The sequence below is a fragment of the Lucilia sericata genome, unplaced genomic scaffold (genome assembly GCF_015586225.1).
Source record: "Lucilia sericata isolate MDLA Ls3-8-SP2 unplaced genomic scaffold, ASM1558622v1 Contig002546F_arrow, whole genome shotgun sequence".
Lineage (NCBI taxonomy): Eukaryota > Metazoa > Arthropoda > Insecta > Diptera > Calliphoridae > Lucilia > Lucilia sericata.
This window is the reverse complement of record NW_023996313.1, coordinates 4585-22789: the sequence shown is the minus strand read 5'-3', so window position 1 is coordinate 22789 and position 18205 is coordinate 4585. Positions and strand designations below refer to the sequence as shown.

At 31.0% G+C, this 18205-nt stretch overlaps 1 protein-coding gene across 1 annotated transcript in view; it reads left to right on the top strand.

Annotated features, from left to right (window-relative positions):
• LOC119614064 (tyrosine-protein phosphatase Lar-like) overlaps positions 1-16561 on the top strand; it is a gene marked incomplete at both ends in the record, with an annotated part of 33139 nt that extends 16578 nt beyond the window's left edge. Inside the window, 2 exons of the mRNA XM_037970166.1 lie at positions 3894-3994; positions 16369-16561. Coding sequence (XP_037826094.1) covers positions 3894-3994; positions 16369-16561 — 294 coding nt within the window. The remainder of the gene's footprint in view (positions 1-3893; positions 3995-16368) is intronic.
• Positions 16562-18205: the final 1644 nt, after the last annotated feature.

Below are 18205 nucleotides of genomic sequence, written 5' to 3'. Positions count from 1 at the left end.
TTCTTTACAAAAATATTTCCTATTTAAAATCCCTGCCTTCAGACTATCCTTAAACAAATAATGAATAAACCTCAACAAAATACAAAATTTACATTGACAATGTTGTTAATTTTACGATCAGGAATACCAACATATTTGTAGCAAAATACAAGTACATACAACTTTATATAGTAAAAGTACTTTGCTGTTTACTAAACAAGACTTTTAGTATTTATAAGTATAATTTGAATAATAACATAAATTTTGATATAAACTCAGACACACAACCACACCGCCTACTTAAGCAAACAAACTGGCAAAAATGAAAACAGAAAATTAGAAGAAAGTAGACGAAAACAATCTACAAAAACATTAAATAAATTGACTTTAAGTTTTAATGAAGAAAATCTATGAGAAAAAGGGAAAAATCTACTTGTGCAGTTAAAATATCTGGTAAATATTTGGTTGCTAGCCTGTGTTGTTTGTTTAGTTGTTGAAAATTAGTAAACGCATACATACACACAAGCATATAAACATACAAAGCGTGTAATGCAAACACAGGCTCTCATTGAGCCTGAGAGTGTTTGTGTGTGGTTCCGTTTTCTCTGTAACTTAGAAGGATTTCAATGTATTACAAAACAACCGCACTCAATTGATTTGATTTCCTATTTTAAACAGTATCTGTAAGGATGTATATGTGTGTTTGTTTTAGTATAGCATACTTCATGGCTACAGTGAGTAAAACTATAGATTTGTTGCATATTCTTAAGGCAGAGGGAACTATATTTTGTTGTAGTAGTTTGGTGGTTTAAATTAGTCAGTGTAGTTCTATTAGTTTTGGTTAAATACATCCACTTACTTTTAGAATACTCGGCTTAACTGTCGTCTATGGTTTTTGGTTTTTATATAAATTTCTGTAGGTTTTTATACTTTCCGTTTTATTTTAACTGGGAATGAGAAATGTCAATTTAAAACGGAAAAAGGAAATAAATATTAAATTGTAAATGATAAGTTCTAGACAGGGGAAAGTGAGGAAACTAACATTTGAAATACTTAGAAATAATATCTTAAATGAAAATTAATTTACTTGTAAAAAATTGATGTCTTTGTAAGCTTCATAATAATTACAATAGCTCTAGTTCAGTTCTAGTTCAGTTCTAGTTCAGTTCTAGTTCAGTTCTAGTTCAGTTCTAGTTCAGTTCTAGTTCAGTTCTAATTCTAGTTCAGTTCTAGTTCAGTTCTAGTTCAGTTCTAGTTCAGTTCTAGTTCAGTTCTAGTTCAGTTCAGTTCTAGTTCAGTTCTAGTTCAGTTCTAGTTCAGTTCTAGTTCAGTTCTAGTTCAGTTCTAGTTCAGTTCTAGTTCAGTTCTAGTTCAGTTCTAGTTCAGTTCTAGTTCAGTTCTAGTTCAGTTCTTCAGTTCTAGTTCAGTTCTAGTTCAGTTCTAGTTCAGTTCTAGTTCAGTTCTAGTTCAGTTCTAGTTCAGTTCTAGTTCAGTTCTAGTTCAGTTCTAGTTCAGTTCTAGTTCAGTTCAGTTCTAGTTCAGTTCTAGTTCAGTTCTAGTTCAGTTCTAGTTCAGTTCTAGTTCAGTTCTAGTTCAGTTCTAGTTCAGTTCTAGTTCAGTTCTAGTTCAGTTCTAGTTCAGTTCTAGTTCAGTTCTAGTTCAGTTCTAGTTCAGTTCTAGTTCAGTTCTAGTTCAGTTCTAGTTCAGTTCTAGTTCAGTTCTAGTTCAGTTCTAGTTCAGTTCTAGTTCAGTTCTAGTTCAGTTCTAGTTCAGTTCTAGTTCAGTTCTAGTTCAGTTCTAATTCAGTTCTAGTTCAGTTCTAGTTCAGTTCTAGTTCAGTTCTAGTTCAGTTCTAGTTTAGTTCTAGTTTAGTTCTAGTTCAGTTCTAGTTCTAGTTCTAGTTAGTTCTAGTTCAGTTCTAGTTCAGTTCTAGTTAAGTTCTAGTTCAGTTCTAGTTCAGTTCTAGTTCCGTTCTAGTTCAGTTCTAGTTCAGTTCTAGTTCAGTTCTAGTTCAGTTCTAGTTCAGTTCTAGTTCAGGTCTAGTTCAGTTCTAGTTCAGTTCTAGTTCAGTTCTAGTTCAGTTCTAGTTCAGTTCTAGTTCAGTTCTAGTTCAGTTCTAGTTCAGTTCTAGTTCAGTGTTCTAGTTCAGGTCTAGTTCAGTTCTAGTTCAGTTCTAGTTCAGGTCTAGTTCAGTCTAGTTCAGTTCTAGTTCAGTTCTAGTTCAGTTCTAGTTTCAGTTCTAGTTTCAGTTCTAGTTCAGTTCTAGTTCAGTTCTAGTCAGTTCAGTTCTAGTTCAGTTCTAGTTTCTAGTTCAGTTCTAGTTCAGTTCTAGTTCAGTTCTAGTTCAGTTCTAGTTCAGTTCTAGTTCAGTTCTAGTTCAGTTCTAGTTCAGTTCTAGTTCAGTTCTAGTTCATTCTAGTGTCAGTTCTAGTTCAGTTCTAGTTCAGTTCTAGTTCAGTTCTAGTTCAGTTCTAGTTCAGTTCTAGTTCAGTTCTAGTTCAGTTCTAGTTCAGTTCTAGTCAGTTCTAGTTCAGTTCTAGTTCAATCTAGTTCAGTTCTAGTTCAGTTCTAGTTCAGTTCTAGTTCAGTTCTAGTTCAGTTCTAGTTCAGTTCTAGTTCAGTTCTAGTTCAGTTCTAGTTCAGTTCTAGTTCAGTTCTAGTCAGTTCTAGTTCAGTTCTAGTCAGTTCTAGTTCAGTTCTAGTTCAGTTCTAGTTTCAGTTCTAGTTCAGTTCTAGTTCAGTTCTAGTTCAGTTCTAGTTCAGTTCTAGTTCAGTTCTAGTTCAGTTCTAGTTCAGTTCTAGTTCAGTTCTAGTTCAGTTCTAGTTCAGTTCTATGTTCAGTTCTAGTTCAGTTCTAGTTCAGTTCTAGTTCAGTTCTAGTTCAGTTCTAGTTCAGTTCTAGTTCAGTTCTAGTTCAGTTCTAGTTCAGTTCTAGTTCAGTTCTAGTTCAGTTCTAGTTCAGTTCTAGTTCAGTTTCTACTTCAGTACTAGTTCAGTTCTAGTTCAGTTCTAGTTTCTTCTCACTTTTTTTCACTTCTAGTTCACTTTTAGCTCAGTTTCAGTTCATGTCTAGTTCATTTCTAATTTATTTCAAGGTCGTTTCTAGAAAAAGTATATAAATTTCTTCACCGACTTTTTTGTAAAAATATTATTGATGCAATGTATTCTTTAATAATTAAATTTATAAGTAACACTTTTACTTATTTCTTTGCTCTTTGTCTACGATTTCCATTGAAGTTTCTTTTTAAAAAATTTTGTGTTGTTATGTAGGTAGTTGTTGTACCGTTATGCAAAAAACAAGTCTTGCATTCTACCGCAAGGATTGAATTGAACGTATAAATGAATGAATGGCTTTTGCTTCATTTTAATTAGCAATTAATTGAAGTTATTTTCAAAAAAAGAAAAGAGAAAAACTTTATATTGATTTCTTGTTGCTATTTTTTCTTCAGTTTTTATTTTCTATACTTTCAATGTTCCCTCACTTGAGTATCTCCGGACAGGATACAAAGTGAAACTGTGTTGTGTGCGCCTTGAGTTGCTCTTTGGCAAAGTCCCAGAGTATTATGCAGATAATTGTTTATTAACTTTTTTATCTGTGGTTCAGGCAGGAAAATGGGTAGCACAGTCCGCTGTTGTTGTGATGTTTAATACACAAATAATTATTAAAAAGTTTTTCAATTGATTTTTTTTGCCTACTTTTGCGCTGCTACTTCTTTTTATTAAGCGAAAGAAAAAATACTAAGAAACATGTAAAACTTTAACAATTATCGATGATAATGTGCCTGAGAATCATGATAAAATTGAGTTTAATGTTGATAAAATAAATAATTTTAAACGATTTTCTATAAAGTATAGAAAAACTTAATTTTGAGAATTTATTTATAATATTTTGCCTATTTATTTATCTTTTGCAGAAATGGAAAGTGCTCCCCGCAATGTACAAGTACGTCCTTTATCATCGTCTACCATGGTTATAACTTGGGAACCACCAGAGACACCCAATGGACAGTTGACCGTAAGTTATATTTTGACATATATTTTGCATATAAATTTATTTCTTTAATTGTATGTGTTTACCCATCCTTTAGCAGATATTTGTTTAAATATTCTTTGGAAAATTTTCTATTTACCCTGAATTTCAAATAGATAAATTTTTCATTCCAATGCCTGTTGAATGATGAATTAAATAAACATTTTGCTATAACTTGATAGAAAATAGTTTAAATTTAATTTTACTTATATTTATTTAAAATTTCATATTTGTTAAGATTACTAATAGAAAATAGAACAGGGTTGGTAAATATAAAAAAAGGATTGTTCAGTTCAGAAACAATTCTAGTTCAGTTAGTTCTAGTTCAGTTCTAGTTCAGTTCTGGTTCAGTTCTAGTTCAGTTCTAGTTCAGTTCTAGTTTAGTTCTAGTTCAGTTCTAGTTCAGTTCTAGTTCAGTTCTAGTTCAGTTCTAGTTCAGTTCTAGTTCAGTTCTAGTTCAGTTCTAGTTCAGTTCTAGTTCAGTTCTAGTTCAGTTCTAGTTCAGTTCTAGTTCAGTTCTAGTGCAGTTCTAGTTCAGTTCTAGTTCAGTTCTAGTTCAGTTCTAGTTCAGTTCTAGTTCAGTTCTAGTTCAGTTCTAGTTCAGTTCTAGTTCAGTTCTAGTTCAGTTCTAGTTCAGTTCTAGTTCAGTTCTAGTTCAGTTCTAGTTCAGTTCTAGTTCAGTTCTAGTTCAGTTCTAGTTCAGTTCTAGTTCAGTTCTAGTTCAGTTCTAGTTCAGTTCTAGTTCAGTTCTAGTTCAGTTCTAGTTCAGTTCTAGTTCAGTTCTAGTTCAGTTCTAGTTCAGTTCTAGTTCAGTAGTAGTCTAGTTCAGTTCTAGTTCAGTTCTAGTCAGTTCTAGTTTCAGTTCTAGTCGTTCTAGTTCAGTTCTAGTTCAGTTCTAGTTCAGTTCTAGTTCAGTTCTAGTTCAGTTCTAGTTCATTTCTAGTCAGTTGTAGTTCAGTTCTGTTCAGTTCTGTCAGTTCTAGTTCAGTTCTAGTTCAGTTCTAGTTCAGTTCTAGTTCAGTTCTAGTTCAGTTCTAGTTCAGTTCTAGTTCAGTTTTAGTTCAGTTCTAGTTCAGTTCTAGTTCAGTTTCTAGTTCAGTTCTAGTTCAGTTCTAGTTCAGTTCATAGCTTCATTTCTAGTTCAGTTCTAGTTCAGTTCTAGTTCAGTTCTAGTTCAGTTAGTCAGTTCTAGTTCAGTTCTAGTTCAGTTCTAGTTCAGTTCTAGTTCAGTGTCTAGTTACAGTTCTAGTATCAGTTCTAGTTCAGTCTAGTTCAGTTCTAGTTCAGTTCTAGTTCAGTTCTAGTCATTTCTAGTTCAGTTCTAGTTCAGTTCTAGTTCAGTTCTAGTTCAGTTTCTAGTTTCGTTCTAGGTCAGTTCTAGTTCAGTTCTAGTCAGTTCTAGTTCGTTCTAGTTCAGTTCTAGTTCAGTTCTAGTTCAGTTCTAGTTCAGTTCTAGTTCAGTTTTAGTTCAGTTCTAGTTCAGTTCTAGTTCAGTTCTAGTTCAGTTCTAGTTCAGTTCTAGTTCAGTTCTAGTTCAGTTCTAGTTCAGTTCTAGTTCAGTTCTAGTTCAGTTCTAGCTTCAGTTCTAGTCAGTTCTAGTTCAGTTCTAGTTCGTTCTAGTTCAGTTCTAGTTCAGTTCAGTTCAGTTCTAGTTCAGTTCTAGTTCAGTTCTAGTTCAGTTCTAGTTCAGTTCTAGTTCAGTTCTAGTTCAGTTCTAGTTCAGTTCTAGTTCGTTCTATTTCAGTTCTTTCAGTTCTAGTTCAGTTCTAGTTCAGTTCTAGTTCAGTTCAGTTCTAGTTCAGTTCTAGTTCAGTTCTAGTTCTAGTTCAGTTCTAGTTTCAGTTCTATCTTATTTCTTATATAAGTTTTAACTCCAGTGCCTTAGCTAGCTTACCGCAGTTTTCTATTTCTAAATTTTAATTTACGAAGTAAAACTGAACTCAATTTTCCAAATGGTTTATGGTCTTTAGAATGCAAAATGTCTACACAATATATGAATTAAAATGTAAATAGAAAATTTTGCCATAAATATATTACATACATAGATGTTGTCAGTAATAATATAAAATTAATTCGAATATAATTTATAGACAATAAATAATCAATTCATAGTTTATTCTTATAAAATTTACTTAAAGAGTTGATTAATAAAATATAAACTAAAAACAAGAATATTTATATAAAAGGAAATGTACAATACTAAGACTAATTAGAAAATAAAATAGATTTCAAAATTAAAATTCTTAAATATTATTTAAATCTGAATATGACCTCTTAAAGTAAAGCTCGCTCATTAAGCATTAATGTATACAAGCATCAGACTGTAAGCAAAGTTTGTTGAAAGTATGAAGTTTCACCTTAAATGAATTAAAGAATTCCATATTAAATTGTGATATAAATTCAAATTTTTTTAACTAATAACTTCATCCTTTTATTTCTAGCTACATATTCACTTTAAGTTTTTTTTTTTCATTTTTAAATTTGACCTTTAAAAATATTTAAAATTTTACAATATTTTCTTTTTAAATCACACTTTTTTATTTTCCTCACAATATTTTTGTAAAAAAAAATCAAAAATATTATTTACTAATTGTTGACATTTCTAAACAAAACACATATACTCACTTGTTCATTAAAAAAGGTTTATAGAAAAAATCAGTTACAAAATTTGTTAAATAAAAAATGCATATATACATTCATCCATATGTATTATGAACATTATAATTTTATTTTTTTTTTATGCATATTTTCCCTACTAATATTTTCTTTTCTATATGCTCTAATTGGTTTTTAAGGGGAAAAATTGAATGATTTTTTTTTTGTCTCTTGAACATATGCATTCATTCGTTTATACGTTTAGATGTCAAAAATAATATCAAATGTCAAATGATGTTGCGGTTGTTATTGTTTTTGTAATTCCATGTTGTAATAAGGCAAAATTTTGTAAAAATAACAACAATGACATGTTTGCATTTACCACATATTACATTTAGAAAATTTTCAGAAAATATTGTTTTTACATGTTAAAGTATAAAATTTTTAGAATCTTTTTTCGTAGAATTAATTATAAACTATTATAGAAATTTGATGAAAAATAAATTAAATTAAATTGAAATTTGAAATAGTCATATTATGACACTGTCATATTATGACACTGTGAATTTTATGACATCTTTTTGGTTAGGTTCTAACTGTGCATTATTCTGTTCTAGTTCTGTTCTAGTTCTGTTCTAGTTCTGTTCTGTTCTAGTTCTGTTCTAGTTCTGTTCTAGTTCTGTTCTAGTTCTGTTCTAGTTCTGTTCTAGTTCTGTTCTAGTTCTGTTCTAGTTCTGTTCTAGTTCTGTTCTAGTTCTGTTCTAGTTTTCTGTTCTAGTTCTGTTCTAGTTCTGTTCTAGTTCTGTCTAGTTCTGTTCTAGTTCTGTTCTAGTTCTGTTCTAGTTCTGTTCTAGTTCTGTTCTAGTTCTGTTCTAGTTCTGTTCTAGTTCTGTTCTAGTTCTGTTCTAGTTCTGTTCTAGTTTGTTCTAGTTTGTTCTAGTTCTGTTCTAGTTCTGTTCTAGTTTTCTAGTTCTGTTCTAGTTCTGTTCTAGTTCTGTTCTAGTTCTGTTCTAGTTCTGTTCTAGTTCTGTTCTAGTTTCGTTCTAGTTCTGTTCTAGTTCTGTTCTAGTTCTGTTCTAGTTCTGTTCTAGTTCTGTTCTAGTTCTGTTCTAGTTCTGTTCTAGTTCTGTTCTAGTTCTGTTCTAGTTCGTTCTAGTTCTGTTCTGTTCTAGTTCTAGTTCTGTTCTAGTTCTGTTTCTAGTTCTGGTTCTAGTTCCTGTTCTAGTTCTGTTCTAGTTCTGTTCTAGTTCTGTTCTAGTTCTGTTCTAGTTCTGTTCTATTTCTGTTCTAGTTTCTGTTCTAGTTCTGTTCTAGTTCTGTTCTAGTTCTGTTCTAGTTCTGTTCTAGTTCTGTTCTAGTTCTGTTCTAGTTCTGTTCTAGTTCTGTTCTAGTTCTGTTCTAGTTCTGTTCTAGTTCTGTTCTAGTTCTGTTCTAGTTCTGTTCTAGTTCTGTTCTAGTTCTGTTCTAGTTCTGTTCTAGTTCTGTTCTAGTTCTGTTCTAGTTCTGTTCTAGTTCTGTTCTAGTTCTGTTCTAGTTCTGTTCTAGTTCTGTTCTAGTTCTGTTCTAGTTCTGTTCTAGGTTCTGTTCTAGTTCTGTTCTAGTTCTGTTCTAGTTCTGTTCTAGTTCTGTTCTGGTTTCTGTTCTGTTCTAGTTCTGTTCTAGTTCTGTTCTAGTTCTGTTCTAGTTCTGTTCTAGTTCTGTTCTAGTTCTGTTCTAGTTCTGTTCTAGTTCTGTTCTAGTTCTGTTCTAGTTTCTGTTCTAGTTCTGTTCTAGTTCTGTTCTAGTTCTGTTCTAGTTCTGTTCTAGTTCTGTTCTAGTTCTGTTCTAGTTCTGTTCTAGTTCTGTTCTAGTTCTGTTCTAGTTCTGTTCTAGTTCTGTTCTATTTCTGTTCTAGTTCTGTTCTAGTTCTGTTGTAGTTCTGTTCTAGTTCTGTTCTAGTTCTGTTCTAGTTCTGTTCTAGTTCTGTTCTAGTTCTGTTCTAGTTCTGTTCTAGTTCTGTTCTAGTTCTGTTCTAGTTCTGTTCTAGTTCTGTTCTAGTTCTGTTCTAGTTCTGTTCTAGTTCTGTTCTAGTTCTGTTTCTAGTTCTGTTCTAATTCTGTTCTAGTTCTGTTCTAGTTCTGTTCTAATTCTGTTCTAGTTCTGTTCTAGTTCTGTTCTAATTCTGTTCTAGTTCTGTTCTAGTTCTGTTCTAGTTCTAGTTATGTTCTAGTTCTAGTTATGTTCTAGTTCTGTTCTATTTCTGTTCTATTTTTATTTTACTTCTGTTCTATTTCTGTTTTATATCTGTTCTCGTTCTGTTCTCGTTCTGTTCTAGTTCTATTCTTCATATTTCGCTAGTTGTACTTATTATACTTTAAAATTCCTTAACACTTAAACAATTTTTAATAAATAAATTCTTGAACAAAACTAAATATTAAATTTCCATTTCCTTTAGTTCATATTGTAATTTATATTTGTAACGTATCAATCGTTTCCTTTGTTTCCTTAACACCATTAAGTCATTTGGAAATTTGTGTATATTTTATTGTCCTGATAAATTGCAATTATCATTACAAATTAGTATAATTTGATTGACTTTAAGATAGTTTTCTACATACATATATGGTTTACATTTATTGTCTATTGCATTTACAAAATAATACTTCGATTTTAATTAATTGTGCATTTAGTAGCAACAATTACAATATTTTACATATAAAATTAAGGCCTTATTATGGGTGCTAAAGATAATAAGGATTAAAAGGCAAGTGATTTAATAATGTGTTTAATGACATGTAAATGGAGCTTTTGCCGGAAAGCTTATGAATTTTTGATATTAATTGAAAGATTTTCAAACACGTCAATGAGATTCAGGTGTCTTAGTGTGGGCAAATAAAGTGAGATTTACAAAATGTTGGAACGTATGTTTCTTAAAGAATTTGTCCAAATTCGTTGAACTACTTAGGCGTAACCTGCTTTAACATTATCTCAACAAAAAGTTTTAATTCTTATATTTTCTTGGCAGGAAACTCAATTTTTGTTACAAAATTTTACATTAAATGAATACTTACTATCTGAAAATTAACTTTATAACATAAATTTTCATAAAACCACAACACATGAGAGAGATACACATACTCTTATTTAGTTACGTGGCCTCATATTATAATCTGTTATAAATGTAAATTTAGCCAAAAACCTTAAAATAGAAGTAGAATTCATTTAGAAAAGAAAAGCAGGCTAACCGAAAGTTATCATAAAGTATTGTATAGAAAATACCCAGTACAATTATGTAAATAGTACCACTTTGTTATGCAGACATATTTTTCTAAGGTCCATTATATTTGAAATTTTTGGTGAACCCTATCTTAATGTTATATAATTCACTTAGAAAGTACTTTGTTGTGCATACGCACGCATGTAGATATTTGTGGTTCTAAGAGTGTATGTGTCTATATATATTATTACAGTATTTGTGTTTAGACTATTGCTGCTTTGATTTTGTTGCTCTTAAAAACACATTGAATATACATAAAGCTTTAAATTAAGCTATATTTACGCTCATTAAATCACCTTTAGCATACTTAAGTATTGGTTTTTTCGATACATACATATATACACACATGCATTCGCAGACACTTACTTATACACTCATATAAAACTCTTGCAAAGCTTATAAAATCAAAGTTTTCTTTTAAACATTATTATCAATAAACATGTACGCATATGGAAACACATTTGCTCCACAACGAGGGCGAAAATAAAAGTCGTCTAAAGTCTAGTTGAGTTTAAGAATTTAAAACTTCGCAAGTGCATACACTTTGTAGAAGAATTGCAAAAATCCAATAGTAAACTCACAGGTTGTATGAGTAATAATTTTTAAAAGTTCTTCAAAACATTTATCATACTACCTGTTGCATTGTATGATGCTTAGTTTTAGTTCAGTTCTAGTTCAGTTCTAGTTCAGTTCTAGTTTAGTCTAGTTCAGTTCTAGTTCAGTTTCTAGTTCAGTTCTAGTTCAGTTCTAGTTCAGTTCTAGTTCAGTTCTAGTCAGTTCTAGTTCAGTTCTAGATCAGTTCTAGTTCAGTTCTAGTTCAGTTCTAGTTCAGTTCTAGTTCAGTTCTAGTTCAGTTCTAGTTCAGTTCTAGTTCAGTTCTAGTTCAGTTTCTAGTTCAGTTCTAGTTCAGTTCTAGTTCAGTTCTAGTTCAGTTCTAGTTCAGTTCTAGTTCAGTTCTAGTTCAGTTCTAGTTCAGTTCTAGTTCAGTTCTAGTTCAGTTCTAGTTCAGTTCTAGTTCAGTTCTAGTTCAGTTCTAGTTCAGTTCTAGTTCAGTTCTAGTTTTCTAGTTCAGTTCTAGTTCAGTTCTAGTTCAGTTCTAGTTCAGTTCTAGTTCAGTTCTAGTTCAGTTCTAGTTCAGTTCTAGTTCAGTTCTAGTTCAGTTCTAGTTCAGTTCTAGTTCAGTTCTAGTTCAGTTCTAGTTCAGTTCTAGTTCAGTTCTAGTTCAGTTCTAGTTCAGTTCTAGTTCAGTTCTAGTTCAGTTCTAGTTCAGTTCTAGTTCAGTTCTAGTTCAGTTCTAGTTCAGTTCTAGTTCAGTTCTAGTTCAGTTCTAGTTCAGTTCTAGTTCAGTTCTAGTTCAGTTCTAGTTCAGTTCTAGTTCAGTTCTAGTTCAGTTCTAGTTCAGTTCTAGTTCAGTTCTAGTTCAGTTCTAGTTCAGTTCTAGTTCAGTCTAGTTCTTCTAGTTCAGTTCTAGTTCAGTTCTAGTTCAGTTCTAGTTCAGTTCTAGTTCAGTTCTAGTTCAGTTCTAGTTCAGTTCTAGTTCAGTTCTAGTTCAGTTCTAGTTCAGTTCTAGTTCAGTTATAGTTCAGTTCTAGTTCAGTTCTAGTTCAGTTCTAGTTCATTCTAGTTCAGTTCTAGTTCAGTTTCTAGTTCAGTTCTAGTTCAGTTCTAGTTCAGTTCTAGTTCAGTTCTAGTTCAGTTCTAGTTCGTTCTAGTTCAGTTCTAGTTCAGTTAGCTTCTAGTTCAGTTCTAGTTCCGTTCTAGTTCCAGTTCTAGTTCAGTTCTAGTTCAGTTCTAGTTCATTTCTAGTTCGTTCTAGTTCAGTTCTAGTCAGTCTATTCAGTTCTAGTTCAGTTTCTAGTTCAGTTCTAGTTCAGTTTCTAGTTTCAGTTCTAGTTCAGTTCTAGTTCAGTTCTAGTTCAGTTCTAGTTCTTCAGTTCTAGTTCAGTTCTAGTTCAGTTCTAGTTCAGTTTCAGTTCTAGTCAGTTCTAGATCAGTTTCTAGATCAGTTCTAGATCAGTTCTAGTTCAGTTCTAGTTCAGTTCTATTCAGTCTAGTCAGTTATAGTTCAGTTCTAGTTCAGTTCTAGTTCAGTTCTAGTTCAGTTCTACTTCAGTTCTAGTTCAGTTCTAGTTCAGTTCTAGTTCAGTTCTAGTTCAGTTCTAGTTTCAGTTCTAGTTCAGTTCTAGTTCAGTTCTAGTTCAGTTCTAGTTCAGTTCTAGTTCAGTTCTAGTTCAGTTCTAGTTCAGTTCTAGTTCAGTTCTAGTTCAGTTCTAGTTCAGTTCTAGTTCAGTTCTAGTTCAGTTCTAGTTCAGTTCTAGTTCAATTCAAGTTCACTAGATCAGTTCTAGATCTGGTACTAGATTTGTTTCTTTTTTTTCAGGTCCTCGTAAGCACTCGTGTATTCTGATATAGACATAAATTCCTGCTTAAATATATTTATGTATACAAAACATGATGTTTGTTTTATGAATATATGTATAAACATGTCCAACATATACACACATACATACATGTGTGTGTGTGGGTGTGAAATAGTATGTTTGTGTAGGTAAAATTATATTTTAAGTAAAAGTAAATGGACATGGAAAATATTCTATGCTAAATTTTGTTATTGATGTTTAAAAGCCTTTATATGTATTGGTTTTTATAACAACAAAAACAACAAGAAAAGTAGCAACAAAAACTACAACCAAAACTACTTTACTAGTACTTAATAGTTGCATGAGTATGTATAAGTCTAGTGAATAGTGTGCATGTATATGTACCTTCATTTTACATACACATTTATTATGTACATGTCTGTATAAGTGTATTGAAGTTAAATGCATATGAGTCTTTATGACTTTAATTTATTGCTCAAATAATGGTTAGTTGTAGTTGTTTAACTTTTAGTGCATTTTAGAAAACAAACACACAAACAAACACATCGTCTATGTAATAATTTTTTTTATTATCAAATGCAAACATTGTTACTTACATCCATATGTACTTATGTGACTGAATGCAAGTGTGCATTTGTGTGTCTTTGACATATTCATTACTTGTTTGTCTTGTTGAAGATGTTTATAACAGCTTAGTCCTTTTTAGTTGTTATTGCAGTGTATAAATGTGTGCTTGCTTTTGAATTTCAAACTATTGGAAAAATATACAACAAGAGTACATTTTATAAGTCAAGTTGCTAAATTAAGGCAAGAAAGTCGTACAGAGTACAACTACATTGACAAACATGTAACTTGTTTAAAATGTTGTTTACTTGCTGTAATCAATAGTGTGGAGTATAATTTTAGGTATACTCAAAAGAAATATAATAAAATTATATACACAAGCAAAAATATAAAATGTTTGGAAACTACGCAAGTACATACATACACAATGTTTCACAAACTGCCAAAAATCCAATAGTAAAACTCACAGGTTGTATGAGTAATATTTTGAATAGTTTCTCAAAATATTTTTCATACTACTTGTAGCACTATATGATGCTTTGTACTAAGTTAGCAAGGAGGACTACTAGTCGTATGAGTAAAAAATATAATTCCGTTATGCTACACTTAAGACATCAAATCCTATTCTTGATTATGAGGACTGCTAGTCAAGGTCTAGTTCTAGTTCAGTTCTAGTTCAGTTCTAGTTCAGTTCTAGTTCAGTTCTAGTTCAGTTCTAGTTCAGTTCTAGTTCAGTTCTAGTGCAGTTCTAGTTCAGTTCTAGTTCAGTTCTAGTTCAGTTCTAGTTCAGTTCTAGTTCAGTTCTAGTTCAGTTCTAGTTCAGTTCTAGTTCAGTTCTAGTTCAGTTCTAGCTCAGTTCTAGCTCAGTTCTAGTTCAGTTCTAGTTCAGTTCTAGTTCAGTTTTAGTTCAGTTCTAGTTCAGTTCTAGTTCAGTTCTAGTTCAGTTCTAGTTCAGTTCTAGTTCAGTTCTACGTTCAGTTCTAGTTCAGTTCTAGTCAGTTCTAGTTCAGTTCTAGTTCAGTTCTAGTTCTAGGTTCTAGTTCAGTTCTAGTTCAGTTCTAGTTCAGTTCTAGTTCAGTTCTAGTTCAGTTCTAGTTCAGTTCTAGTTCAGTTCTAGTTCAGTTCTAGTTCAGTTCTAGTTCAGTTCTAGTTCAGTTCTAGTTCAGTTCTAGTTCAGTTCTAGTTCAGTTCTAGTTCAGTTCTAGTTCAGTTCTAGTTCAGTTCTAGTTCAGTTCTAGTTCAGTTCTAGTTCAGTTCTAGTTCAGTTCTAGTTCAGTTCTAGTTAGTTCTAGTTCAGTTCTAGTTCAGTTCTAGTTCAGTTCTAGTTCAGTTCTAGTTCAGTTCTAGTTCAGTTCTAGTCAGTTCTAGTTCTAGTTCAGTTCTAGTTCAGTTCTAGTTCAGTTCTAGTTCAGTTCTAGTTCAGTTCTAGTTCAGTTCTAGTTCAGTTCTAGTTCCAGTTCTAGTTCAGTTCTAGTTCAGTTCTAGTTCAGTTCTAGTTCAGTTCTAGTTCAGTTCTAGTTCAGTTCTAGTTCAGTTCTAGTTCAGTCTAGTTCAGTTCTAGTTAAGTTCTAGTTCAGTTCTAGTTCAGTTCTAGTTCAGTTCTAGTTCGTTCTAGTTCAGTTCTAGTTCAGTTCTAGTTCAGTTCTAGTTCAGTTCTAGTTCAGTTCAAGTTCAGTTCTAGTTCAGTTCTAGTCAGTTCTAGTTCAGTTCTAGTTCAGTTCTAGTTCAGTTCTAGTTCAGTTCTAGTATCAGTTCTAGTTCCGTTCTAGTTCAGTTCTAGTTCAGTTCTAGTTCAGTTCTAGTTCAGTTCTAGTTCAGTTCTAGTTTCAGTTCTAGTTCAGTTCTAGTTCAGTTCTAGTTCAGTTCTAGTTCTTCTAGTTCAGTTCTAGTTGTTCAGTTTCTAGTTCATTCTAGTTCATTCTAGTTCAGTTCCTAGTTCAGTTCTAGTTCTAGTTCAGTTCTAGTTCTAGTTCAGTTCTAGTCAGTTCTAGTTCATTCTAGTTCAGTTCTAGTTCAGTTCTAGTTCAGTTCTAGTTCAGTTCTAGTTCAGTTCTAGTTCAGTTCTAGTTTAGTTCTAGTTCAGTTTCTAGTTTAGTTCTAGTTCAGTTCTAGTTAGATCTAGGTCAGTTCTAGTTCAGTTCTTAATTTAGTTGCTGTTCAGTTCTAGTCCTTTCTAGTTAGTTTTGAAAATGACTCTTTAACTATTTCATTACTGTAAGTACATGATAACATATCAACATACTACTTAATATAAACGATTTAAATCAATGAATTTTACAAAGTATGGCTGTTTACATGCAAGTGTTCTTCTGTATGCTTTGCCAGTTTCATATATTGTCATATACATATGAACACTCAATCACACTCATTTTACATTTGTGTTTAGGTGTGTGCATGTATTATATGTATTTATTGTAAATCTATATAGAATATTGGTAATTAAATTAAATGAAAGCACTAACACCTTTTGACTTTAAAGTTGTATGCATATGTTTGTAAACATTTATATGTATAGGTAGATTTCTTTATATGTATGTATATTTATTATAAAATCTTTTTGCTCCTAAAGGTGTTAAAACTCATACTTTGTTACTTTTAGTTTTTTTTATGTAAATTTATTTGTAGTATCCTTTCGTGTGCATATGTGTAAACTTTTGCTTTGTGTGTGTGTGTGAGTCTGTTTCTGCCTGCTTGACTTTAACAGCAATTTTACTTCCGTTTATTGGCTTTGAGTGTTGTTTAAACACCGTGTCGTAAACAACAAAACAAACTTTAAATTTAATTAAAGTGCTTGAGTATTGTTGTTGTAATTATTTATTTTATGATATTTTACTCGTACAAAATTTGTTTAACTGCAAAAGATTTTTTGATATTGGTGTTTGGTTTATTTCGTTAGAAGAGTTTGATTTACAAAATATTGTGGTAAATATAAATGAGGTCATGTGTAAGTTTTTATTCAAAGAGGAATCAAAAATTAATGAGGTTTTTGTGTTTGTTAAAAAATATGTCTTTTGGTTTATATTCAAATATTTTTTATAATATTTTTAGATATATTTTACTGCTTATTTAAAAATTATGCATTTTTAATAAATTTAATTTAATTTAAAATTTTTCCCCACAATTGCATAAACTATTTCCCAGAGCAAATAAAAAAAAAACTAAAATATTTAATTTTATAAATAATGCATACATAAACATGTATGACAAAAATAACTAAAACTTAATATTAGGAAAAAAATGTTGTTCACATTTTAATATAATAAATTATTCCAAAAAAAAAAATAATAATAAATAAACACAATTTTGCTACAATAAAGTGATTTTGAAAAGATATGTATATTAACCCAACATAAATTTAGTTTACATAACAAATTGTATGTTATTGTAGCTTAACAAAACTTTTAATCAATAAACAATTTGCATTTAATTAAACTTTTAATTGATTTTACAATTGGCGGTAATAGGAAAACAAAAATATTAAAAAAAAAAACTCTACAGCATAAGCAGGAATTGTCAAAAAGTTTAAAAGAAAATTTAACAATATTTCTTTCTTTCTCTTTCAGGGTTATAAAGTTTACTATACTACAAATCCTAATCAACCAGAAGCGTCTTGGGATTCTCAAATGGTTGATAACAGTGAACTGACAACAATATCTGACTTAACACCCCATGCCATATACACGGTACGTGTACAGGCATATACCTCCATGGGGGCCGGTCCAATGTCCACGCCAGTACAAGTGAAAACACAACAAGGTATGTAAACCCGTAATTTTATAATATTTTTATATTATTTAAAACCAACAAATAACAATATAAAAGTTTTCTTATATTTATTGCACTTTTAACTCAATGTTTTTCTTCTTAACCATCAAAATATAATCCCGCCTTTGTGGCAGCCAGACACCCAATAGGGAAACTAAAATCCCTTTTATAAAATCAATAATTTACATCAATAACAATTCATCTTCTTTCTATAACCTTGGTAATACAATTGTTTATCAATAACAAATTTTACAATATAAATCCCTGTGACCTCGTCTTTGCATTACATCGGGATTACCGGCTTTAATGTCTGCTGATGTTCAGTTCTTCTTTCTTTTAAACTTGACATCTTTAAGACATTTGTGATATAAAAAAAAACCTCGAGCGTACGTACATACTTTGTATGTGTTATTAAGTCAGGCGTTAAATTAAAATGTGTTCAAATCAAATGAAATAAAATGAAAAATAAAACGAAACTTTTAACGGAAAAATTTGCTTAAACACTGAAGAAAAATACAAAACTTTATATAAAAGTAAAATTTTTAAAGCATTTGGTACTTTTTTGCGGTCAAATAGCAATAACTGAGTTAATAATTGTTAACTAGAACAGAACTAGAACAGAACTGGAACAGAACTAGAACAGAACTAGAACAGAACTAGAACAGAACTAGAACAGAACTAGAACAGAACTAGAACAGAACTAGAACAGAACTAGAACAGAACTAGAACAGAACTAGAAAGAACTAGAACAGAACTAGACAGAACTAGAACCAGAACTAGAACACAACTAGAACAGAACTCGAACAGATCTAGAACAGAACTAGAACAGAACTAGAACAGAACTAGAACAGGAACTAGAACAGAACTAGAACAGAACTAGAACAGAACTAGAACAGAAACTAGAACAGAACTAAAACAGAACTAGAACAGAACTAGAACAGAACTAGAACTAGAACAGAACTAGAACAGAACTAGAACAGAACTAGAACAGAACTAGAACAGAACTAGAACAGAACTAGAACAGAACAAGAAGAGAGCTACAACATAACTAGAACAAGAACTAGGACAAGAACTAGAACTAGAACAAGAACTAGAACAAGAACTAGAAGAAGAACTAGAACAGAACTAGAACAAGAACTAGAACAGAAGTAGTTATTTAGTTATGTGAATTAGTTAGTTAGTAGTTAGTTAGTTAGTTAGTTAGTTAGTTAGTTAGTTAGTAGTAGTTAGTTAGTTAGTTAGTTAGTTAGTTAGTTGTTAGTTAGTTAGTTAGTTAGTTAGTAGTTGTTAGTTAGTTAGTTAGTTAGTTAGTTAGTAGTAGTTATTAGTTAGTTAGTTAGTTAGTTAGTAGTTAGTTAGTTAGTTAGTTAGTTAGTTAGTTAGTTAGTTAGTTAGTAGTTAGTTAGTTAGTAGTTAGTTAGTTAGTTAGTTAGTTAGTTAGAGTTAGTTAGTTAGTTAGTAGTAGTTAGTTAGTTAGTTAGTTAGTTAGTTGTAGTAGTTAGTTAGTAGTTAGTTAGTTAGTTAGTTAGTTAGTTAGTTAGTTAGTTAGTTAGTTAGTTAGTTAGTTAGTTAGTTAGTTAGTAGTTAGTTAGTTAGTTAGTTAGTTAGTTAGTAGTTAGTTAGTTAGTTAGTTAG